Raw genomic sequence first — 26470 nt, 5'->3', positions numbered from 1 at the left:
ATTTTGTATTCCCCATCAAATAACAATTCTGGGACATCTTTTCCTAGAACTCTGCGTTGTACCATTCCTCTTATTCCTCCTAAAAATGTATGAATAAATCGACAATTTGGTGTTACCAGTGGGGGTGTCAATACATAGTCTGACTTTCTAATCAGTATTCACAGTATCAGACTTTGCAAGGACATGCCCCCTTGAGAAGTGGGAATGGTAACACCCAGTTTGTTATTCCCCCTAGAAATGTATAAATAAACTGAGGAATGGCACAAAGAGTTCTAAGAAAAGATGCTCCAGAATTGTGATTTCTCATCCTTGTCATTGGGGGAAACAGATAATCTTGGAGTATAGATGCTGCCACTAGGAGGCGGACACTAAGTAAAGTGTTGGCTACTCCTACCAGCTATACCCCTCCTGCAGACCATGAACTAAGCCAGTTTTTATCTTCGTGTCCATAGGAGGCAGACCTAACTGCTTAGTAGGTACACCTTTTTATTTATTTATTTTTTACCTGACCTGCCTGCAGGAAGAAAGGGAAGCACAAGATAGTACCTACTCCCATCTGACCCATAAGCCATAGAATCACCCAACATCTTTAGCCTGCTGCTTCATCCTTGTACCTTCCATCACTAAAGGAAGGAATGCCGTAGGAGTCGCCCTGCTGGAATCTGAAGAGCCATGGAAAGAATCATCCTGTTCACAACACCAGGGCGATTGTTTCACTCCAACCGGACTCCTTTCCCTCCATAACCACTTTGTACTTCTTTGAGGTCTTCTCTCCCTTCCCCACTACTTTTTACTGCTACAAAACTCTGGCTCTAGAAGGGGGAACTCCTCCTTCTGGGACAGTCGGGAGCATTTTTCACTTGCCGATTGTGGCCCCCTCCTCCTTTGTTTGTCCTCTCTAATGCCATTCTCCGCCCCTGCTCAGGGGGGGTGGGCAAACCTCATCAAATCATTGGCCTCCCGTGTTCATTCCTCCCCTTGCGGCGGAACATCTACGGAATATTTATAAATGTAAAGGCCATGGAGCCTTCTAGGCCAACGTCGGTAATTGAGCTCCAGGCTCTGCTGGGCATGCATGTTTGGGTGGCAAGACATGTTAGTCTTTGCTAGCCCACGTGTTCAAGATGGAGGGACTTCATTTACAGCTGTCCAGCAGCCAGCACACCCTTTTCCGGGGCTCTCGTTCGGGATTGAGCAACCTAGGGGATGCCTTCACAACCTCCTCTTGTTTTCCAGCAGCGAAAAAGGCAACAGCATCCAGCTCTTCTGCTGAGGATCCTGCTGTTCTGATACTTCTAGGCTCTGCCCATGGTGGTTCTCCCCTGCAGACATCTCTTCCAGCAGTCTCTTAGTTTCCATATTTAATTTATTATGCAGTAGCTCACTAGCCTCTACTACTCTCTCTATAGTGTGGCTACTATGTCAGAACACAGAGGTGAGGCCCCTAGGCAGGGAACGGCTATGGTTACTCATTTTGCCTTCTGCTGTAATACTAAATTTGAGTGTGTACAGACTGAACCCCAATGCTCCATGTGCCTGGGACCGAGACAGCACGTCAGTGATCCACCTCCACGATGGTCTCGCCTCCTCTTTGCTCTGCAGTTAGTATGTTCTCTATCATTGGCGGTATTAGACCTCTCCAAGGCGTCTAAGTCCAACATGGACATGTTAGGCCGGTTATCACTACAGACCAAGGCCGGTTCCCCAGCATTTGAGATAAACTGCTCTGCAGACCTCTTGCGTGGCAGACCATGTAAACAGGCCAGATCTACCTGGTCCAATCAACCCCCAGTTCCTCCAACTTCCATCACCCCCCCCCCTTCATATCCAGAGAGATGTGCTCTGACTTTTCCTGTAAAAATGAGGATCACCTTGAGGGAGAGGTTTCTGACATAGATTCCTTCAGTATTGTACAAGGAGCAGTCATCCAAACTCTTCTCTATGATTGACAGCCTTTTTTAGAGTCATCAAGGATACTCTTTATGCTCCGTATTGGGAACCTTCCTCTTCCCAATAGGGATTTTCATACCGGCAACCCCAGCGTTTTCCAAAATTCATCCCCTCCCACTCTGAATTTAACCCCTTAATGACCGGGCCATTTTGCACGTTAATGACCAAGGATTATTTTTTGTTTTTCCACGGTCGCATTCCAAGAGTCGTAACTCTTTTTTTATTCCGTCGACATAGCCGTATAAGGGCTTGTTTTTTCCGGGACGAGTTGTATTTTGTAATTGTACCATTTTTAGATGCTTATAACATATTGATTAACTTTTATTAACTTTATTTTAGGAGAGAATTGAAAATAAGCAGCTATTCCAGCATTAATTTTCACGTTATAAATTTACGCCGTTTACTATGCAGCGTAAATAACATGTTAACTTTATTCTATGGGTCGGCACGATTACAGGGATACCAAATGTGTAAAGGTTTTATATGTTTTTTCTACGTTTGCACAATAAAAACCCTTTTAGAAAAAAATTACTTGTTTTTGCATCGCCGCGTTCCAAGAGGCGTAATTTTTTTATTTTTCCGTCGATGTGGCCGTACGTGGGATTGATTTTTGCGGGACAATGTGTAGTTTTCATTAGTACTATTTTGGGGTACATAGGACTTATAGATGAACTTTTATTTTATTTTTTATGGGGGGAATGGGAGAAAAGAGAGAATTTTGCCGTTGTTTTTTGCGTTTTCTTTGGACGCCGTTCATCCGGCGGTTTAATTAATGTGTTCATTTTATTGGTCAAGTTGTTACGATCGCGGGGATACCATATATGTGTATGTGTGATTTGTTTTGACCGTTTTATTAAATAAAACCACTTTTTGGGGCAAAAAAGTAGTTTTATTTGACTTTGACTGTAATTTTTTTTATTTTTTTTTTCACAAACTTTATTTAACGGTTTTACTTTTTTTTTTTTAGTCCCACCAGGGGACTTCACTATGCGATATGCCGATCGCATATATAATGCTTTGGTATACTTCGTATACCAAAGCATTATTGCCTGTCAGTGTCAAACTGACAGGCAACCTGTTAGGTCATGCCTCTGGCATTGCCTAACAGGCAGATGCTGAAGACAGACCTGGGGGTCTTTGTTAGACCCCCGGCTGTCATGGAAACCCGACGGCGACCCGCGATTTGTTTGCGGGGGCGCCGATCGGGAGACAGAGGGAGTTCCCCCCTCTGTCAAACACATTAAATGCCGCTGTCACTGTTGACAGCGGCATTTAATGGGTTAAACTGCCGGAATCGGCGCGTGCTTCGATTCCGGCAGTTGCAGCAGGAGCCAGGCTGTGTATAACAGCCGTGCTCCTGCCGCTGATCGCGTGGGTAAACTGTCAGTACCCGCGCGATCACAGGACGGATATATCTGTCCTCCTGCGCGAACTAGCAGCTGCTGAGGACGGATATATCCGTCCTTCGGCGTTAAGGGGTTAAAGAAGCTATTTCTAAAGAGTGTAACTTTCCGGATAGGTATATACAAAGCCAAAAAACATGGGCGTCGTGTATGTATTCCCAGACTGCTCTGTGAAAAAAATAATCCTCTTCCCCAGTAGAAGAGCCTCCAGTCTCTCGCCTGGCCAGCCATACCACCCTTCCCACGGCAGATCCTTCATCAATACAGCATCAGCGTGACAGGAAAATGGAACCCGTTGCGAAATGTTAATAGGGGGCAGCTGGATCGGCCCTTGGAACAATATTCTCCTTTTCTTGGGTAAGCAGAGCCACCACAAGATGGGCAAAATAGCACTGTCAAGAAATATTTTACATGGAACCTCCTGAACAACTGTCCGATATTGCTCTACAAATCTCCCATGCAGGGAAGTACATATGTGAGGTTTTTTTTTAGGATACAATCAGATTACTGTTTTGTTCCTTGGCTCTCTAAAACCATTCGCCAAAAACTCTGGCTAAAATGCTGGTACACAGACGCAGATTTAAAAAAATATATATTTTTTTTTTTTTCCAATTTGCAAGTGCTCGTCTATCATCTGCCCCCAAGTCTCCTCGCCCCAGTCCACCCCTGTCCCCAGAAAGGGAAGTACTCTGTAATGAGAGCATGTGATTTCTCTGAGCAGGTCATTCAGACCATTCTTAAAGAGGCTCTGTCACCACATTATAAGTGGCCTATCTCCCTATATAAGGAGATGGGCGCTATAATGTAGGTGACAGCAGTGCTTTTAATTTAAAAAAAAACTATCTATTTTTACCACTTTATTAGCGATTTTAGATTTATGCTAATGAGTTGCTTAATGCCCAAGTGGGCGTATTTTTACTTTAGACCAAGTGGGCGTTGTACAGGAGAGTGTATGACCAATCAGCATCATGCACTCCTCTCCATTCATTTACTCAACACATAGGGATCCTGCTAGATCCTTATGTGCTGTCTTATACTAACACATTAACAATACTGAAGTGTTTAGACAGTGAATAGACATTCCACGGGATGTCTATTCACAATCTCTGCACTTCGTTACTGTTTCTATGGTAGTTACAGCAGAGGAAGCGTGATCTCGTTGTAACCTGTCATTTACAGCGAGATCTCGCGAGATCACTCTTCCTCTGCTGTAACTACCACAGACAGAGTAACGAAGTGCAGAGATTGTGAATAGACATCCCCTGGAATGTCTATTCACTGTCTAAACACTTCAGTATTGTTAATGTGTTAGTATAAGACAGCACATAAGGATCTAGCAGGATCCCTATTCGCTGAGTAAATGAATAGAGAGGAGTGCATGATGCTGATTGGTCAGCGTCATACACTCCCCTGTACAACGCCCACTTGGTCTAAAGTAAAAATACGCCCACTTGGGCATTGAGCAACTCATTAGCATAAATTTAAAATTGCTAATAAAGTGGTAAAAATAGATCGTTTTTTTAAAAATAAAAAGCACTGCTGTCACCTACATTATAGCGCCAATCTCCTTATATAGGAGACAGGGCACTTATAATGTGGTGACAGAGCCTCTTTAAGTCTAGAAAACCACTTTCCTGCCGGATCTATCACAATACTTGGAAATCCTTTTTATATTCGTGTGAAGAGGGACTGTTTCAGCCAATGCAGTACTCCCCTTTAGCTTTCTTCCATCCTTCTGGAGGGTCTGGATATGGGCCTAGACTTTAGCTCCCTCAAGGGTCAGGTTTCAGCCCTATATGTCCTTGCCATCTAAATCAGCTGTGAATACCTTTTATACCTTCCCTACTATGAGCCCACGGTTTCATGGAATTTCATTCTGGTCTTTCATGCTGTGCAGTCTTCCCCTTTTTGAGCATCCAAATGGGATCTCCCTTTGTTTTCTTACTTGGAAGGTAGCTTTTCTGTTGGCTCCATCGGGTGGGTCTCTGAACTGGCAGGCCTATCTTGCAAATCTCCATTCGGTTCCCTCTTTTCCACCCAAAGTAGTATCAGTGTTTCACATTGAGGAAATAGAAAGAGGCAGCACTCCAAAGTTCGTATCAAAAATGGAAAAGGTATTTATTCACCCATCAGTGCAAAAAGATAGCAACGTTTCAGCTGCTCCATGCAGCCTTTGTCAAGCAATGCTTAAGTGTATACCTCCTAGTAGCAGCTTCTATACATCAAGGTCATCGGTGTCCTCCAATGAATGCAGCGACAAAAGGATTTTACAGTTCGTTACAGTCTATTTTTATGGGTAATACAAGTATTCACTTAGGCTCTGTTCACATCTGTGCTCGTATTTCCGTTCTGTTCTGTCATGAACACAAAACAGCAAAAATAACGGAAGCGCCAGAACCATCAAATGACAGACACCAACGGTGCCCGACAGAACTCATTGACTTTAATAGGTTCCGTTTTTGGGTTTCCATCATGGTTTCCATCGTTTTGCCGGACAACATGTTTTCCGTCACTAATCTGGCAAATATGACTGGACAGAGCCTAAAACAGATACGTCAGTTGAGCTAACAGGTTGTTCTGGGTGATGAGGCACAAGTAAAAACAGGTTGAGAAGCCCTGAGCTATAGTCGGCATAACTCCAATTCTGTGTGCATTCATATTGCAATACAAAAACTCTGCCCCATGCTCCACAACATATATATTACAACGTTTAAGAAGTCCATTAATAATTGCCAAAAAAGAAAGTGTGTTTCCACTTTTAACTTTGTAGTTCTTTCAAAGGCTATGTAAACCTGTTTTTGTTTATTTTTTTTTTATAAAAAGGTTAGTCGGTGTGATTAGTGCAACTCTCTCTAAATAGTTTTTATTAAAAATTAGTTTTGCTTTTTGAGATACAGGTGCTCTGTATTCTCTATACAGAGCTGCTGTATCTAGCGCTAAATCCTGTTTCCGTCAGTTCCGCGGGACTGACTGGTTCAGTGACAGCAGGTCCTGTGTGTCTCTGACACGCAGGATCCACCTGTTATCGATCACATCTAAGTTCATCACTTAGATGGGATAGATTACAGGTGACGCAGGACCTGCTGTCACTGAACCTGTCAGGTCCGCGGGACTAACTGATTCAGTGTAAAGCCAACAATACAGCTTCTCTGTATAGAGGATACAGAGCAGCTGTATCTCAAAAAGTAAAAGAAATTGTTGATATAAAACTATTCAGAGTTTCACTAATCACACTGACTAACCTTTTTATTAAAAAAGATAAATTGCCCTTCAAAGGTTTACATAGCCTTTATACAATGTACTAAGAGGAGATACCAGGTCACTAGCGGAAGATTTATTTAAAATTGAAAAAAATTTATTCTTCTATACATCGTTTTTCTGCACTTGTTTCCTTAACATGGTGTTCTATATTATATATTATTTTTCTGCAGCTTTAAAAATTTCTGTAGTGGATATTTACCATTCTCGATTGAAAGAGAGACAGCGGCGGAAAAGGTAGTGTAATAGCGGTTTTAATTTCTTTTGCTACTTTTAGAATTTGACCATTGTTTTTTTCATTAGTTGTTTAACATCACAATTCAACAAAAAAGGCTACCTGATGGGAAAAGTAAGCAGCATAGAAAGGAGAGGGAATGCTTGTGGTTTGGAAAAGATCATGGTGGTGAAGTCATGGCTTAAAGAGGCTCTGTCACCACATTATAAGTGCCCTATCTCCTACATAAGGAGATCGGCGCTATAATGTAGGTGACAGCAGTGCTTTTTATTTAAAAAAAAAAAACAATCTATTTTCACCATGTTATTACCGTCTATTCACAATCCCGACGCTTCGTTATTGTTTCTGTGGTAGTTACAGCAGAGCAAGCGTAATCCCGCAAGATTACGCTATATATGACAGGTTACAGCGAGATTACGCTGGCACTGCTGTAGCTACCACAGAAACATTAATATAAGACAGCACATAGCGATCTAAAATGAATGGAGAGAAGTGTATGACGATTGGTCAGCGTCATACACTCCTCTGTTCAACGCCCACTTGGTCAATAGTAAAACACGCCCAGCTGTCCATTGAGAAACTCATTAGCATAAAGCTAAAATCGCTAATAACATGGTGAAAATAGATCCTTTTTCTAAATAAAAAGCACTGCTGTCACCTACATTATAGCGCCCATCTCCTTATGTAGGTTATAGGGCACTTATAATGTGGTGACAGTCTCTTTAATGTAAAAGCATTATCAGTCACTGACTAACCAAGCTTTTATCATAGGCAGGATCATGTTACAAAGGGTGTGTTCACACATGCCGGTTTTTGCCAAAAATAAAAAAATATTGGCAGAAAGTAATTATCTTAATGAGGATAACATTTCGTAGTATGAACATATCACAGGCACAAAGGTTAAAAAAATAAATAAAAAATAAGTCACCGACTGTATGTATGTATATGGAGAGGTGTTAGATCAGTAATTACTAGGTGTTTCTGCACAACTGTGGGGATTATTCAACCCAAAGAGTATCACAAACCGTAAAAACCATACAAAAACGGGTCTACCCCTTATGTGAAGGTGGAACTACACATGTAGAACTGGAGTACATGAAAATGAGTGTATAAATTGTATGGGACATTATTTCAATTAAATTAGTTTTTTTTTTCCTTTTTCATAGAATAATAAGAGAACATGGCCTCATAAATCTGAGGAAATTTCAAAGTAAGTGGTTTTTGCTTGTAGTCCCAAAAATGTATTCGGTCTAGTCCTAATTTCAGGGCATGTATATCAGGATGTCATGTGCTATTTCTCTAAGGCAAAATTCACACGAACGTGTGCATTGTGTGCGCGCAAAAAATGCAGTGTTTTTTGCGCGTTGCAGTTCCGTGTGTCATAAGTGATTGCGTGGCTGCGTGATTTTCGCACATATGCCATCCTTATGACACGCGGTTTTGAGGTTGAGAAAATGCAATGAATGAGGTGCTTTTATTTTTACCTTCATTTATTTAACAACTGTAGCGCGAATCACGCGCGACACACGGAAGATTTTCACGCACCCATTGACTTCCATGGGTGCGTGATGCGCGAAAAATGCCCAAGTATAGGACATGTCGTGAGCTTTACGCAGCGACACACGTTGCGTGAAAATCACGGAAAGTCTGAACGGCCCCATTGACTAACATAGGTTCGTGCGACGTATCACGGACGTGAACTACGCTTGTGTAAATAAGGCCTAAGGGTAAGTTCGCACAGGTCGTATATGCTGCATAAGGGCACACCGCGCATCCGCCCTGTTGCCCATAGGTATTTCCGGCCAAAAAAACTCACCAAATTGTGGTGCAGTTTTCCGCCTGGAATATCCGCTGCGGAAATCCTGCATTAACGATACTGAAGTGTTTAGACAGTGAATAGACATTCCACGGGATGTCTATTCACAATCTCTGCACTTCGTTACTCTGTCTGTAGTAGTTACAGCAGAGGAAGCGTAATCTCGCGAGATTACACTGTAGATGACAGGTTACAACAAGATTACGCTTCCTCTGCTGTAACTACCACAGACAGAGTAACGAAGTGCAGAGATTGTGAATAGACATCCCGTGGAATGTCTATTCACTGTCTAAACACTTCAGTATTGTTAATGTGTTAGTATAAAACAGCACATAAGGATCTAGCAGGATCCCTTTGCGCTGACTAAATGAATGGAGAGGAGTACATGACGCTGATTGGTCAGCGTCATACACTCCCCCTGTGCAACGCCCACTTGGTCTAAAGTAAAAACACGCCCACTTGGGCATTAAGCAACTCATTAGCATAAATCTAAAATCGCTAATAAAGTGGTGAAAACAGATCTTTTTTTTAAATAAAAAGCATTACTGTCACCTACATTATAGCGCCCATCTCCTTATGTAGGAGATACGGCACTTATAATGTGGTGACAGAGCCTCTTTAATTGTGTTTTTTACACTTATTTACACAGCGTGTGGTTGAGATTTGTTCAAATCTCATCCACTCTGCTACTACTATATTATTAAGCAGATTTTCCGCAACAAAATATGTTGCGTAAAAACCGCAGTATTTACGCAATGTGTGAACTCGGCCTAAGGCCTCATGCCCACTTCAGTTTTTTCTTTCAGGGTGCTATTAGTTTTTTTCACTGATAGCACCCTGACCCATTTATTTCAATGGGCCCATGCACACTTCCGTTATTTTCTCGGATCCGTTGTTCCGTTCCGTCAAAAGTAGGGCATGTCCTACTTTTGTCAGTGATTCCGCGTCCATAGAAGTCAATGGGTCAGTGAAAAAAACGGACGGCACACGGAAGGCTTCCGTGTGCCGTCCGTTTTTGACGGATCCGTTGCCCCAGCAAAAGTTCAGACAACCGTACACTTCATTCCTGAAGATGGATGTTGAGAGACTCCTAAGCATGGTGCATGATCACCATGGGTGTTTCCTGGGACATGTGACAAGTTCAAATGAAGTTTAATGCCTTCCGTTTTCTTAACGGATCCGTGAAAAACGGAAGCACAACGTCCGTTTAAAACACGGAACGGACACAGAGTACACACGGAAGCCACAGGGATACCATAACGGACACATGAATCCGTGAAAACGGTGATGGAAGTGTGCATGAGGCCTAAAAGTGCATAGACGGCTTGAAAAGATAAGATGTTGGTTATCTGCAGCAGATTTCTATCTATCTTTATAAAAATATTTCCTTATTTTATTATTTTTCCTTGTACATTATGCTTCCCCGCCTGAAAGAACGATTAAAATAATTTTATTATCAATTTGTTAAACATGGCTCAACCAGCCACTACTTCCAAGAAAACAGGCATAAGCAAGTGCTAGGCGCAAAGGGAAGTGTCCAGGGTAATGGTATATTTCAAAGCACCCAGGACTAACTCTCCCTATTTATGATATATTGATTCGCTACACTCTTGCCAAAAATGTCAATGTATCAAGATCCTACGCGTTTCAGTATTGTCACTAAAGCAATACCTCATCAGGGATTGATATACATAGGTAGTTAGATTCTAAAGGTAGAACACTGGATAGCACTGTTTATGTGCTTATTTTAACCTCCAGCCACGTATACGGCTCTGATGAACTGGCCGCACACGCGCCGGAGAAATCATGGGCTTTTAAGGTTAAGAGCCCGCCCTTCAGACGTCGTCATCGGGGGCAGCCGCCAATCCAAGTTCGACACGGCACAGCTGTGACGTGCAGGAGGCGGCTTGCCTCCTTCTTGCCGAATAATCAGGGCGCCCGGACAACGAGAGTGTCCATAGTAACCAGGGGACGCTAGACGCGGCTCCTGGTATGTCAATCGACAAAACACAGAGTGAATGGGTAACGATCATGTTCCCCTCCTGTACTCTCCACCACTGTCCCAAGCAAATAGACACATTGAAGGAACAGGGGGGACATAGCGCAATGAATGTTTATGAACGGCATCATATATCGAAACTACAGTGAATTTTTACATTATGCTTCCCTATTCTTTTTTGATGATATTGGGCTAATTGCTTTGTTTCTGTAAACTAAGGAGTAACCATCCCGACCACAGGTGTGCAAATAAATAATACAATTGTTGGCTCAGAGTATCACAAAGAAAAAGATTTGTTTGTAGGGGAGATAATCCATAAAATTAGTGCCTAGGCCCACTCAATCTCTCCAAAGAGCTTTTAAAGGATTCTTGAAGGTACTAGGATGTCATGCTGAATGGAGTCTTTGGGGGAAATAGACTATTGTTTGACACCGCAGTCTTAGTATAAGGCCCCATGTACACGACTGTAGTTTTTACGGTCCGTGCATGGCCCGGGAGCCCGCACCGCAGAAAGAACGGACCTGTCTTATTACGGCCGTCTTCTGCGGTCCGGGCTCATTGAAAATAATGGCCGCGGCCATGTGCATGTCCCGCGATTTGCGGGCGGCTCGCGGCTGACAGTCCACAGCCGGCCAACCCGAAAATCACGGCCGTGCACATGGCTACGGTCGTGTGCATGAGGCCTTAAACTAATTTACGGCAGCAGAAAAAGCGTCAAATATATTAAGTGGCGCACAATATATTTGGTGCATCTTTGGCTGTCTGTAAGTATATATAAATAGTTTTTCACAATAAAATGAGTGAAATCACAGAAAACTAAATTTCACCAAGCTAAAAGTGTCTCCCTCTATCATATGCTGTCCCCAAATAAGGCAAAATAGGCGACCTGAATGATCAAAGTTAAATGTATGTTTATGCAAGCGATTTGAAGCTCTATGTAAAAAAAAAAATGAAGCTCCGACTCCTATATCTTTATAGATGTATTAAGGAATGAATCAGCACAGAATGTTTACCATATTTAGATGTAAGAAAAAACGATATAATAATCAATGATGGATATTCACTTTAACTGCAAACGCTCAATAAGTGACCTGACTTTCAAAATACAGTTGGTTATATAAAAACTAGTATAGAAAACCCGTTACACGGGTTTGCTTGCAAAAGGAATGTAGTGGTCTGTTCTAATACTGGAGTGGTCTGTTCTAATACTGGAGTGGTCTGTTCTAATACTGGAGTGGTCTGTTCTAATACTGGAGTGGTCTGTTCTAATACTGGAGTGGTCTGTTCTAATACTGGAGTGGTCTGTTCTAATACTGGAGTGGTCTGTTCTAATACTGGAGTGGTCTGTTCTAATACTGGAGTGGTCTGTTCTAATACTGGAGTGGTCTGTTCTAATACTGGAGTGGTCTGTTCTAATACTGGAGTGGTCTGTTCTAATACTGGAGTGGTCTGTTCTAATACTGGAGTGGTCTGTTCTAATATATAAATGCCCCCATAGCTGCCTCCATACAGGAAAATGGCCCCCATAGCTGCCCTCACAGTATAATTCAACCCTATAGCTGCCATCATATCAGAATGCCCCCCCTCCCATACCCAGTGTAAGTGTGTGCCTTATAGAAAATAGTATAATTACTTACTTATCCCCGTTCCCCCTGACGGGTGGAGGATCGTTCTCCTCCTCTGCACTGTGCTGTAAGTGACTCGGTACAGGCAGGCGCGATGATGTCACTACATCGCGCCTGCCTGCGCCAAGCCGCTCACAGCACAGTGAATGCTGGAGCACGGGACTGTCAGCTCCTTGCTCCAGCATTGAATTAAACTGTATCTGCGTCCTGACGACGTAGATACAGTTGGAACAGGAACCTCGGTGAGCGGTGTGTGACCCCCCAGAGGTCTTCACACAACCCCCCAGGGAGTCGCGACCCACAGTTTGTAATGTATTGTATTGTGCTGTCCTCTCTCCACCGCAAACACAGACCGCACAATACAATTCATAAGGGCCCCGGGCCGCCTCTACGGCTCACCAGGTGTTGTTGTTTCAACTTCCAGGCTCTCTCCCACCGTCCGCACCTCTTCCGAAATGGCTGGAACGTCCCTCACGTGATGTCACGTGTCCTCTCAACTGTGCCTCGGATACCATACCCATGCCAATTCTTTCTTATATGTATTGAGAGAGGAAGTGGTGTCCAATCAACTGTGCCTCGGAAACCACGTGGTCTCCTTAACTGTTCTTCGGACACCACGTCCTTCCCGATTTATATATAAGATGATTGCACTTGTGGAATTTGTCACACATTGCATCATATCAGGTAACACCTACAACCTGACCAGGTCACAGATCTCTCTGTCCTCATTGCTTCACTCCACCCTTTATATCTGTGTTGGGTGACTGGTGACATGTGGCTTTATTTATTTTCACTCCATGTCAATACAACTGGTGCTTGCTTCCAATCCCATACTGCCTCAGTACAGCAGGTGGAGCCCGTATCATCTCTATCTGCTATCTCTGCCAGAGAAGGGCAGTGTGATTTGTATCCATTCACAGCTTTGTGGCAGTCTATGCCAACGTGACAGCAATATAACATATTGGACTTTTCAACATTACTGTCATGGCATGTCTCATCGGTTTTTGAACTATTTTCTTATGTTATAATCCAACTGCCTTGAGATCTCAATGAACTACCAAACTTTGTTTTATTTAATGTGTATGGGATGGGGGATTTGTTGGGGCTGTTGGGTTTTCTCAGTAAAAATCGTACTTGATAAAAAAAAAATTATAAAAAAGTCAGAGGAAAGCTGTGTGGCAGTCTATGTACCGTAATTACATCATACAGGAAGTTCTGATGCCCGTGTGAGTGACACAGATTTTTTCCCCATCAACTCATGAAGTGATATTACTTATCACTCAAGGCAGATTCAGACTATTGCAATGTAACAGCCTCAGTATGTGTCTAGCGATGGAAACCGCAAAAACAGGTATAAGATTTGCACATGGGAGACTGGTTTTGAGTAGAGTTTCCCTTTAATGTTGGGTATGGCGCTAGTGCATTTGGCCAGAATTTATAACAATGGAACTTACCTGGTGTGAGTTGTATGTGTGTTAACAGTTTGAGCCAATCACATTTTCGGCAATTAAATAGGATCTCATCAGATTGTGAATTTTTTTTTTTATTCCATTTTTTCCCCCCTACGCATACTGAGGGAAATAAAGACCTAAAGTTCTGGAGAGGCATCGACCATTTTCTATTTATATTAAAATTGGGGATTCCAAATTATGATTCGCTACAGTTCTTTGTTATGAAACTTTTATTTGTAACAATTTCCATTGTTTGTTTTTCTTTTTGGTTTTTTTCTGTGTTTCCAGTTTTAGAAAGAAGATATTCCAAAGACATTCAAGAACTGTATGAAACAATGAGAAGATTTGCTCGAATTTTAGGAGCAACAAAACACGATCGATTTATAGAAAGCCATGCATGTAAGTGGACGTTCTTCCCTCTTCGGTCTGCTGTTACTGTCTTTCTGTTTTCTGAAAATAGACAGAAGGTGAAATCACTGGGCAAACAAATAATTCAATGAAATTTACAATGAAAGTTTATCTTGGTGAGCCTTCTAACAGGGTCATGTTGTTGGTGATTTCTATTGATCAAACTCCAGGAGCCCACATCATTATCTTTTCATCTGAACTGATATCTGTAATGTTTTTATGTTATATATATATATATATATATATATATATATATATATATATATATATATAGATCTATCTAATAAATACACACTTTTTTTTTGTAGTGGAATTTGAACTGCGCAGAGAAATCAAACGATTACAAGAATACAGAAGAGCTGGAATCAAAACTTTTCACAGTAAGGAAATCCTCCAGTTTCTGACTCCTTCATTATGTTGCAATTCTATTGCCATGCCAAGCATTATGCTATCTCTGCACGTTCCGCATGCAATATATATATATTTTTTATTGCCTCAAAATTTATTTTAATGCTGAAAATATTTATAAGTCATGCAACAGAAATGTCACACGTCACCCATTGAAATTAATTTGAGTGTATCTGTTGCTTGTTGCGTCCTACTGCAACTTTGGTGCATTTAGAGGTTGCAGGAAAAAAACATACCAATAGCATGCTGCAAAGTCACAACAAAGAAAAACTTGTAACTAGGAATTTAATTTCTTACATTTTTCAAACATTTCACATCTGGCTGCCACATGTGAATGGCAAAAAGATCCATCGTGTGAATCTTTCAATTGAGTTTCAAAACCGTTTGCACCATGGGACAGTGATCAGATGTTCCTTCATAGTGATCGAACTTGGTGAAGGGCGGATAACTGAAGTTTAATATTTAAGCTTTGTTTATGTATTCTTTTACTATGTGGCAATAATAATTCTTTCATTAATTTACCTTTACTATTTTGCAAAAGGTTCAAAGATATATGATCATTTGAAGAAATCTCGGGAAGAAGAGCGCTTGAAACGAAATATGCTTTCTGAAGTACTTCAGTACATTCATGATGGCAATGCTTGTCAGCAGTGGCTCAAAAGACAAGCAGCTATGTAAGTTTATTTTACAATGTAAAGGCGCACAAAAGCTTCTAAAAATAAAGCTGATCTATTTAATCAATATATATGTTAATGTTTCTGGATGTTCTGAGAGCTGGAGATATGTTTTACAAAGTAGTGATCACGCTTTCTGTCAGTCATCAGGGGGCCAGAAGAAATGTGCACTGATGCAGGGCTCCCCATAATACTGTGCTTCAACTATTTTACAGATAGCTTCATCTGATCTACCTTGAAACAAAATCATGTACTGAAAATAGACAAACTGCTTCATGTCCTGACACTTTGTAACATACTTTTAGAATATACCCCTCTGACCCATTGTCAACTAAAATATACGTCATAGGCATGGAGCAGTTCCTACATGTTTGTTTTAGTGAATGATCACGTGATCAGCTGCTGGAAAACACCTAATGACCAGCATTGGAGAAACCCCTAATAGACGCCTGTACGTATAATGTACTGTTAGATAGAGCTATGCTAGTACATGATGGTTAAAAAGATTATTATTGCATCATTTTTGGTACAGATGTGTGTTCCCTTAAATGGGTATTCCCATCTTGGACATTTATGGCATATCCACAGGATATGCCATAAATGTCTGAGAGGTGCATCCATCTCACCTGGCCTACATCCATCTCCCTGGCCCTACCTTCTCTTGCTCCCGGTGCTCTTCAGCCACTGACTGACGATGTCATCGGGAGTACGCAAACAGCTGAGCTCACTGAGATACGCTATTTCTCTTATAGAAGTGAATGGGAGTTACAAAACGGAGTAGCACAGCGAGCTACACGGTTTACGGAACTCGGGAGCTATAAATGTCCATAATGGTAGTGTCCCTTTTACTTCTTTCTAAATCCAACTTATCCCGAGATGTGTGGTGCGAGATCTATAAAAAAAAAAAAAGTATACCTCCAACAAATTACTCTGATGGATACCATCTATTAGCCATACAGATGGAAGTTCTGCAGTATTTAGGCTATATGTGAACTTAGCCATTGACTTCTGTGTTAAAAAAAAAAAAAAAAAAAAAAAAAAGTAGACGTTTTAATCTTTTTTTTTTTTACTGGATGGCTGTGACGAATGTCTCTGATAGATGCCATCCATCAACCATGTGTTGCCATATACTCCAATGTTCAAAAAATGTATACGTTAACGTTAGTGGATGGCATGAGATTGTATTGAATATCCTGACAAATTGTATAGTTTAAAGGGGTAATCCAGGGAGACATAATTTATCCTCAGGCCTCCTTCACACTTCCGTGTTTGATCTGTATTTTCATACGGATGTGCAATATGGATCCGTTATTTTACAATTAGTTCTGTTTTTGTTTCCATATTCTGTATTTTGTTATGAGTTGTGCGTTTTACATCTGTATTTGTTTCGCTTTTTGTTAAGGGATTAACAATTTTTGTTTGCGGTTTTTGTAATGTTTCTAAAATACTGATTTAAAATACAGAACAAATACAGACATGTGAACTGTGCAAAAATGGAACGTGTTTTTTAAAACAACCCATCTGTAGGCTAAAAAACTGAACCAATACGGATACGTTGAAACATGCTGCGTATTGAAAAAACGTCATGCGCATAACAAATGCACATATGAATAAACGGAAATGGTTTTAATCACATTTAAATGTATTGGCACAGTTTTTTCAGTAAAAAAAAAAACCTTAATACGGATCAGAAATATGGACGTATCAATATCTGATTGGTGGGGGTCAGACTCTCGGGACCCCCGCCGATCAGCTGTTTAACCCTTTCATGCCGACAATCTGTAGATTCATGTCCTATCTGCATATACCCCGGGCAGCAAGGACGTGAATCTGCACACCTTTGATTCTGCCGACATAGCACTGAGGAGAGTGTCCGTGTCCCCGGCTCCCCAGCAACCTGTTCTCTGACAGCCGAACCGATTGGTTCGGCTACAGAGCATGTGATCACCATTATTAACCGCTTCTCGAACGTTCACTGTAAACTCACGTCGGCGCTTGCTGGGCTCTGTGCAGCGCAACGTGCCTCAGGGTCTGCCATGCACTGAAGCCTATGAGCACCAGCCTCCAGCTGGTCCTTATAGGCTTCCTGTCAGTTTGACTGTCGGCGTCACACTGACCGTTTATAATACATTACACTACCTAGGTTGTGTAATGTATTATAGCAGCTATCAGTGCTGCAGGTCTTCAAGTAAAAAGTAAAAAAAATATAATAATAAAAATGTTTTATAAAAGTGTAAAAACAAGTTATAAGTTACAAAAACAAAAAATGCTTTTTTTCCTATAATAAGCCTAATATGCCTGGTGAACGCCGCAAAAAAAATTATTAAAAAAACAATGCCAGAATCACTTTTTTTGGTCATCACCCCTCCCAAAATATAGAATGAAAAGTGGTCAAAATGTCGGACGTACCCCAAAAGAGTACCAATAAAAACTACAAGAACCGTCTCGCAAAAAACAAGCCTTTACACAGTTTTTTTGACTGAAAAATAAAAAAGTTACGGCTCTCAGAATATAGTGACACAAAAAATAAATAATTTTATGGAAAAGTGATTTTATTGAAAAAATAAAAAAGTTCTGGCTCTCAGAAATTGTGCAGAGCGTTCCAAAAGCGGAAAAGATTGGGCACCATTTAGCAGTGCGACACTGGCCACATCTATGAATTATTATCTATTTACCGCTTTATTATACCCTCTTATTATTCCCTGATGTACTATGCCCAGCTTACATATGCCCCCACATTATAAACTGAAATATCAGTAAAACCCCAAACAGAACTACCAAGCAAAATCTGCGCTCCCTACAGCGTGCCCAAACACCAGCTTACATCCACATATGACATTTTATACCCGTGAGAACCCGCTCATCATTGTATGAGGTATTTGTTTTCAGTGCCACAAACTGGGCACAACGTATTGTGCATTAAAATGGCATATCAGTGGAAAATTTTAATTTTCACCATCCGCTGCGCATTAATCCCTTCGCGCACCACGACTTAATAGCATGTCGTGGTGCGGGTTGTTATATATGGAGTGGGCTCATGCGCTGAGCCTGCTCCATATTCTGCAGGTGTCCGCTGTGTATTACAGCTGACACTCGAGACGAACGGATAGGAACAGCGATCGCGCTGTTACAGGAGCCTGTAAATGACATTATACTGCAATACATTAGTATTGCATTGTATTGTACCAGCAATCTAATGATCGCTGGTTCAAGTCCCCTAGGGGGACTAATAAAATGTGGGGGATAAAAAGTAAATAAAGTTATTATTAGTGAAAAAAATATATATAATGTATTTAAAGTCCAAAAAAAAACCTTTCCCATTTTTCCTCTAAAGTAATGTGGAAAATAAAAACAAAATGGTATTGCTGCATCCGTAAAAGGCCGAACTATTACAATATACCATTATTTAACTCGCACGATCAACGCTGTAAAAAATAAAGAATTTAAAACTCCAAAATCGCTGTTTTTTGGTCACCTTCGCTATTAAAAAATGTTTAACAAAAAGTTGTATGTACCAAAAAATTGTACCAATAAAAACTACAGCTCGTCCCGCAAAAAATAAGCCCTCACACCACTCAATCGACCAAAAAATAAAAAAAGTTATGGCTCTTGGAAATCGGGGAGAGAAAAACTAAAATGAAAAAGCAAAAAAATGGATCAGTCCTGAAAGGGTTAATTAATTTCTAATGAAAAAGCATTTATGACCACGTGGGGTATTGCCGTGCTTGGGAGAAATTGCTTTACAAATGTTGGGTTGATTTTTCTCCTTTATCCTTTGTGAAAATGAAAAAATGTTGATATTCATTTTCATGGCCTAATTCGAATAAATTCTGCAAAATACCTGTGGGGTCTAAATGCTCACTATACCCCTAGATAGATTCCTTAAGGGGTGTAGTTTCCCAAATGGGGTCAGTTTTCAAGTGTTTCCACTGTTTTGGTCCCTCAGGGGCTTTGCAAATGCGTCATGACTCCCAAAAACTATTCCTGCTAAATTTTAGCTCCAAAAAGCCAAATATTGCTCCTTCCCTTTTGTGTCCTGCCGTGGGTCCAAACAGCAGTTTATTACCACATATGGCATATTGCTGTAATCAGGAGAAATTGCTTTACAAATTTTGGGGTTCGTTTTCTTCAAAAATTAATTGTAAAAATGAAACATTTTTTATGTTTTTTCAGAAAAAAAGTAGATTTTAATTTTCACAGTCGAATTCCACTAAATTCACAAAAAAAACTGTGGGGTCAAAATGCTAACTATACCCCTAGAAAAATTCCTTGAGGGGTGTAGTTTACAAAATGGGGTCACTTTTGGGGGGTTTCCAGTGTCTTGGTTCCTCCAGGGCATCACAAACGCGACATGGCACTGAAAACCAATCCAGCAAAATCTGCTCTCCAAAATCCAATTGGTGCTCCTTCCCTTTTGAGCCCTGTCGTGGGTCCAAACAGCAGTTTATTACCACATATAGGGTATTGCCATAATCAGGAGAAATAGCTTTACAAGTTTTGGGATGCTTTTTATTCTTCGGTGTAAAAATTATTTTTTGATATATTTTTTTTCAGAAAAAAAGTAGATTTTAATTTTCACAGACTAACTCCAATAAATATAGCAAAAGACCTGTGGGGTCAAGATGCTAACTATACCTCTAGATAAATTCCTTGAGGTGTGTAGTTTCTGAAACCGTATCACTTTTGGGGAGTTTCCACTGTTTTGGCCCCACAAGACCTCTTCAAACCTGACATGGTGCCTAAAATATATCCGATAAAAAAAAAAGGAGGCCCCAAAATCCTCTAGGTGCTCCTTTGCTTCTGAGGCCTTTGTTTCAGTCCATTAGTACACTAGGGCCACATGTCTGATATTTCTATAAACTGCAGAATCTGGGCAATAAATATTGAGTTGTGTTTCTCTGGTAAAACCTTCTTTGGTACAGGAAAAAAATTTATTACAAATACATTTCGGCAACAAAAATGAAATTTGTAAATTTCACCTCAACTTTGCTTTAATTCGTTTGAAACGCCTAAAGGGTTAAGAAAATTTCTAAATTCTGTTTTAAATACTTTGAAGGTTTCAGTTAATGGGTGATTTATGGGAAGTTTCTAATATATTGGCCCCTCAAAGCCGCTTCAGAACTGAACTGGTCCATAAAAAAAATAGGTTTTTGAAATTTTCTTGAAAATGTGAGAAATTGCTGCTAAACTTATAAGCCTTGTAACGTCCTAGAAAAATAAAAGGATGTTCAAAAACGATGCCAACATAAAATTGATATATGGGAATTATTACTTAGTAACTATTTTGTGTGGTATTACTTTCTGTCTTGCAAGCAGATACATTAAATCCCTGTTCACACTGAGTTTTTTGCAGGCAGAAAATTCTGCCTCAAAATTCCATCTGGAATACGCCGTTTTCCGCTGCGTTTTATGCCCGCAGCCATTGAGTGCCGCGGGCAAAAACGCAGTGAAAAACGCTTTCTCTACCTCCCATTGAGTCAATGGGAGGTGAGAGACGTAAACGCCCAAAGATAGGGCATGTCGCTTCTCTTTCCCGCGAGCCGGTTTTACCGCTTGCGGGAGAAAACACCTCCGCCTCCTACTGTGTTATAGAATTTTTTTTATCACCAATGAATTTTGGCAAAAATAAATACATTTGTCAATTTCCCCTCTACATTTCCTTAATTCTTGTGAAACGCCTAAAGGGTTAAGAAACTTTCTGAATGCTGTTTTGCATACTTTGAGGCGAGCAGTTTTTAAAATAGGGTGATTTATGGGGTCTATCTAGTACATAAGGCCCTCAAAGCCACTTCAGAACTAAACTGCTCCTTGAAAAATAGCCTTTTGAAATTTTCTTGCAAATGTGAGAAATTGATGCTAAAGTTCTAAGCCTTCTAACGTCCTAGAAAAATAAAAAAAACTGTTCAAATAGCGCTGAAAACGTAAAGTAGACATATGGAATATGTGAAATAGTAATTATTTTGTGGGGTATTACTATGTGTTTTTACAAGCAGATACGTTTAAAATTAGAAAAATCATAATTTTTGCAAATTTTCTTTTACATTTTGGGTTTTTTCACAAGTAAGCAATGAATTTCTTGACCAAGTTTTTCCACTAACATAAAGTACAATATGTCACGAGAAAACAATCTCAGAATCGCTTGGATAGGCAAAAGCATTCCAGAGTTATTACCACATAAAATGACACATGTCAGATTTGGAAAAATGGGTCTGGTCCTGAAGGCCAAAATGAGCTTGGTCCTGAAAGGGTGAAGAAAGTGAAACCTTGGTAAATGAGTTTCACTATGAAACCCTGACCACTTTTTATAACACATTCATATGTATCTGAAAAAGTTGTCATGTGGGCTTCATAAATATGGTGTATGGACTAAATTCGATTTTTTATTTTTTGTTACGCTAGACAACTATAAAGTAAATCTCTGGAATTGCAATTGCAGCAGTTCATGCAAGATGGCTGCCCACATAATACTATAAAGAAAGATAAAATATGTAAACAAAAAATAAAAACCGATTTAGAAAAAAAGAATGTTTGAGTCTAAATAGTTTTAAATTATAAAAAAAATAAGGTGATCCATTTTTAACATCAGAACTTGATTTATAGTATAGGTAAAAAGGTAATGATGATGGCACTCAAAAAACCATGGCTGCTGGGCTCAGAAGTTGGAAAAATATATATATTTCAGGAAGTTAGTGGTTTTCTACTATAAATAAGAATGGACTTGAATATCAACATAGGTTAAACCAAAATTCTTTACTAAGGCTACACTACCATTCAAAAGTTTGGGGTCACCCAGACAATTTTGTGTTTTCCATGAAAACTCACAAATGAGTTGCAAAATGACTAGAGAATATAGTCAAGACATTGACAAGGTTAGAAATAATGATTTTTATTTGAAATAATAATTTTCTCCTTCAAACTTTGCTTCCGCCAAAGAATGCTCCATTTGCAGCAATTACAGCATTGCAGACCTTTGGCATTCTAGCTGTTAATTTGCTGAGGTAATCGGGAGACATTTCACCCCATGCTTCCAGAAGCCCCTCCCACAAGTTGGATTGGCTTGATGGGCACTTCTTGCGTACCATACGGTCAAGCTGCTCCCACAACAGCTCTATGGGGTTGAGATCTGATGACTGCGCTGGCCACTCCATTACAGATAGAATACCAGCTGCCTGCTTCTTCACTAAATTGTTCTTGCATAATTTGGAGGTGTGCTTTGGGTCATTGTCCTGTTGTAGGATGAAATTGGCTCCAATCAAGCGCTGTCCACAGGGTATGGCATGGCGTTGCAAAATGGAGTGATAGCCTTCCTTATTCAAAATCCCTTTTACATTGTACAAATCTCCCACTTTACCAGCATCAAAGCAACCCCAGACCATCACATTACCTCCACCATGCTTGACAGATGGCGTCAGGCACTCTTCCAGCATCTTTTCAGTTGTTCTGCTTCTCACAAATGTTCTTCTGTGTGATCCAAACACCTCAAACTTCGATTCGTCTGTCCATAACACTTTTTTCCAATCTTCCTCTGTCCAATGTCTGTGTGCTTTTGCCCATATTAATCTTTTCCTTTTATTAGCCAATCTCAGATATGGCTTTTTCTTTGCCACTCTGCCCTGAAGGCCAGCATCCCGGAGTCGCCACTTCACTGTTGACACTGGCGTTTTGCGGGTACTATTTAATGAAGCTGCCAGTTGAGGACCTGTGAGGCGTATATTTCTCAAACTAGAGACTCTCTAATGTACTTGTCTTGATGCTCCGTTGTACAGCGGGGCCTCACTTCTCTTTCTACTCTGGTTAGAGCCTGTCTGTGCTGTCCTCTGAAGGGAGTAGTACACACCGTTGTAGAAAATCTTCAGTTTCTTGGCAATTTCTCGCATGGAATAGCCTTCATTTCTAAGAACAAGAATAGACTGTCGAGTTTCACATGAAAGCTCTTTTTCTAGCCATTTGGAGAGTTTAAACGAACCCACAAATGTAATGCTCCAGATTCTCAACTAGCTCAAAGGAAGGTCAGTTTTATAGCTCCTCTAAACAGCAAAACTGTTTACAGCGGTGCTAACATAATTGCACAAGGGTTTTCAAGTGTTTTCTAATCATCCATTAGCCTTCTAACACAGTTAGCAAACACAATGTACCATTAGAACACTGGAGTGATGGTTTCTGGAAATGGGCCTCTATACACCTATGTAGATATTGCATTAAAAACCAGACGTTTGCAGCTAGAATAGTCATTTAGCACATTAACAATGTATCGAGTGTATTTCTGATTAATTTAATGTTATCTTCATTGAAAAAAAAACTGTGCTTTTCTTTAAAAAAAAAAGGAAATTTCTAAGTGACCCTAAACTTTTGAGCAGTAGTACACCCTCATTGGAGTTTTCAGTTGTTCTGCACCGCCGGAGGAGCAGAACAAGGGAATACTTGAAAGTGACAGTTCTGTTGCACAACAGATACCACCGCCAGCCGACGGAAACCATTCACTTTAATAGGTTTTGTGTCAGCTTTTCATCGGGGTGTCAGTGTTTACGGTATTCTCGGCCGGATCTGTGACTTAGACCCTAACAGAGCCTCCAACGCACTTGTGAATGAGGCCTTAGTGGAGGTGATATTGTTATGTGCATAATATTGTTTGAAGATTTTTTTTTATTATTATTTTGATACATTTATACTTAAGGTTTTAATTTATATATTATTTGTTTTTTTGTTTAGTGATGCCGGGTTACATCAGCTTGCCCCTGTTGTTTCAAGTTCAGGTATTTATCTTTTCTGTTCTGCTCATGCAGTAAATTCTCAATATCTTTAAGATAGATGTTTCATGTTTGAAAAATGTTAAAATAGTATTGTGGCCTCTTCTCTTTATTAAAAGAAACCTAAAAAAAAAAAGTCCAGTCCAAATATCATCTGATACGTTACATTTGTGAAGCCTGTGATCTCGGACCATAACAAATTTCCAGAGCGAAAGGGCTTTATTAACCAATTAAATCCCTTTAGCACTTCTCAGAGAATTTGTTACTGTATGTTGCTGAATCTGATACCACTTTCAAAGCGAAGCTGCTTTCTTTTAAATGGGCTTATGCGTAGACTGTTGTGAGATTTTTATTAACAAAAATATGTGATCAATGCATAGGAATTCTATAGAGTCCTGTTCTGGAAATCAGTGGTCCAAGATCGGACTTCGCCAATTTGATCTTTTTATATGAATGTATGAAACATCAGAATATATTGTTCACTGGTTACCTCATTGAATCAGAATTAGGGTATTTTCACACGGCCTATTTACGGACGTAATTCGGGCGTTTTTGCCCCGAATCACGTCCGAAAATAGTGCCTCAATAGCGCTGACAAACATCTGCCCATTGAAAGCAATGGGCAGATGTTTGTCTGTTCACACGAGGCGTATATTTACGTTCCGCTGTCAAATGACGGTGCGTAAATGGACGCCCACGTCAAAGAAGTGACCTGTCACTTCTTTGGCCGTAATTGGAGCCGTTATTCATTGACTCCAATGAATAGCAGCGCTAATTACGCCCGTAATTGACGCGGCGTTCAAGCGCCTGCACATGCCGTTACGTCTGAAATTACGGGGATGTTTTCAGGCTGAAACATCCCCGTAATTTCAGCCGTAACGGACGCCCTCGTGTGAACATACCCTTATAGTCTGATGTGTACACATTCGCCAAACCTCAAATTAGTTGTAAGACAATGGCTGCATTGTGTGTTATTCCAGGCTTTGTGAGGGTAAAAATATTGCAACTGCCAAATCCAAAGCACAATTTCACTGCAAGAGAGAACACAACTTTACAAATACAGGATATGCTGACTACAGAACGGGAGACTCCGTAGTCAGCGGACATACTATCAAAGGAAGGCTAGCTAGTAGTGGTGTAGTAGCAATTTTGCTGTGAGGGAAGACATACCAGCTTTTCACAGTAGATCCCTGGAAGAAAGCCCTGTTGACAGAATGATCTAAGTTTTCTGTTTGTGTCCTTTCATAAAACCCTTCTGACAAATCTCAGAGACCATGAAACATGGTGGTAAGAAATCTAGTGGTTTACCTGCCTCACTATAATGACCGAAAACATTCACCAAAGCTTTGGAAGAATTACCTGAAAAAAATGGCATGGATTGCCGATTTGTCATTTATAGTCACCTGACCTCAAACTTATCAAACATTTAATGGGGGTACTTGAAGAGAGGGAAAGTCAAGCATTTACTGGCATCACAAGGCTTTTTAGTACATTCTTAAATCATATTGGATCATCAGGTTTTGCACAAATTTGAATTCCATGTCGGCTTGAGCGCATGATGTCATTCGCTCAAAAGAAGGACATCCTGAAAACTTATATTCATGCAAATATTCCAAAGATTGAACTGAAGTTGTTATGCCAAGAGTCACTCTTAGAAGGGGTCACTCTGCTCTGTATCACCCACTATGATGTCCATGTGCCCTAAAAGCACATATGGAAAGGGGTTGTTTTCATGAATTAACCCCTTTTTAAGGCCCCATGCACACGAACGTAAAAACGGCCGTAATCACGGGCCCATAGACTTCTATTGGCCATGGGTACCTCCCTGTATACTTACGGGAAGGTGCCTGGGCCGTTGAAAAATATAGAACATGTCCTATTTTAGGCCCTAATTACGGCACGGGCAGGCCCATAGTCTATGGAGCGCCCGTAATTACGGGTGACTAGGTGTGTGCACCCGTAATTACGGGAGCGTTGCTAGGCGACGTCAGTGGATAGTCACTGTCCAGGGTGCTGAAAGAGTTAACTGATTGGCAGTAACTCTTTCAGCACCAGGGACAGTGACTAACGATCACAATATAAATAAACGTGTAAAAAAAACAGAAGTTCATACTTACCCAGAACTCCCTGCTTCTTCCTCCAGTCCGGCCTCCCGGGATGACGTTTCAGCCCATGTGACCGCTGCAGCCAATCACAGACCAATCACAGGCTGCAGCGGTCACATGGACTGCCGCGTCATCCAGGGAGGTCGGGCTGGATCTCGAAAGAGGGACGCGTCACCAAGACAACGGCCGGGTAAGTATGAATTTCTTTTACTTTTACCTCGGAAAGGGCTGTCCCTTCTCTCTACCCTGCACTGATAGAGAGAAGGGGCTGCCGATTTAGTGCAGTGCAATTTTGCAGCGAAAACGTGCCCGTAGATACGGGTGGAATACTGGTGACACTGGACCCCTATTTACGGGCACAGGTACGTAAATACTGGTGCAATACGGGTCG

The 26470-nt window shown here is 40.7% G+C and overlaps 1 protein-coding gene and 1 long non-coding RNA gene across 3 annotated transcripts in view; one reads left to right on the top strand and one right to left on the bottom strand.

The window, feature by feature from the left end:
- The window catches only part of TADA2A (transcriptional adaptor 2A), an 87510-nt gene that overhangs the window by 58121 nt on the left and 2919 nt on the right, over positions 1 to 26470 (top strand). Inside the window, exons 8-13 of the mRNA XM_075853504.1 lie at positions 6785 to 6848; positions 8013 to 8056; positions 14026 to 14136; positions 14454 to 14525; positions 15095 to 15227; positions 23937 to 23980. Coding sequence (XP_075709619.1) covers positions 6785 to 6848; positions 8013 to 8056; positions 14026 to 14136; positions 14454 to 14525; positions 15095 to 15227; positions 23937 to 23980 — 468 coding nt within the window. The remainder of the gene's footprint in view (positions 1 to 6784; positions 6849 to 8012; positions 8057 to 14025; positions 14137 to 14453; positions 14526 to 15094; positions 15228 to 23936; positions 23981 to 26470) is intronic.
- Positions 13929 to 26470, bottom strand: part of LOC142743104 (uncharacterized) — a 116274-nt gene continuing 103732 nt past the window's right edge. For both annotated transcript variants that reach the window (XR_012881497.1, XR_012881496.1), the window contains one exon: positions 13929 to 14187. This is a non-coding gene — a long non-coding RNA (uncharacterized LOC142743104). The remainder of the gene's footprint in view (positions 14188 to 26470) is intronic.

The sequence above is a fragment of the Rhinoderma darwinii genome, chromosome 2 (genome assembly GCF_050947455.1).
Source record: "Rhinoderma darwinii isolate aRhiDar2 chromosome 2, aRhiDar2.hap1, whole genome shotgun sequence".
NCBI lineage: Eukaryota > Metazoa > Chordata > Amphibia > Anura > Rhinodermatidae > Rhinoderma > Rhinoderma darwinii.
The sequence above is the reverse complement of the archived record's forward strand: the minus strand, read 5'-3'. Positions and strand labels throughout refer to the sequence as shown.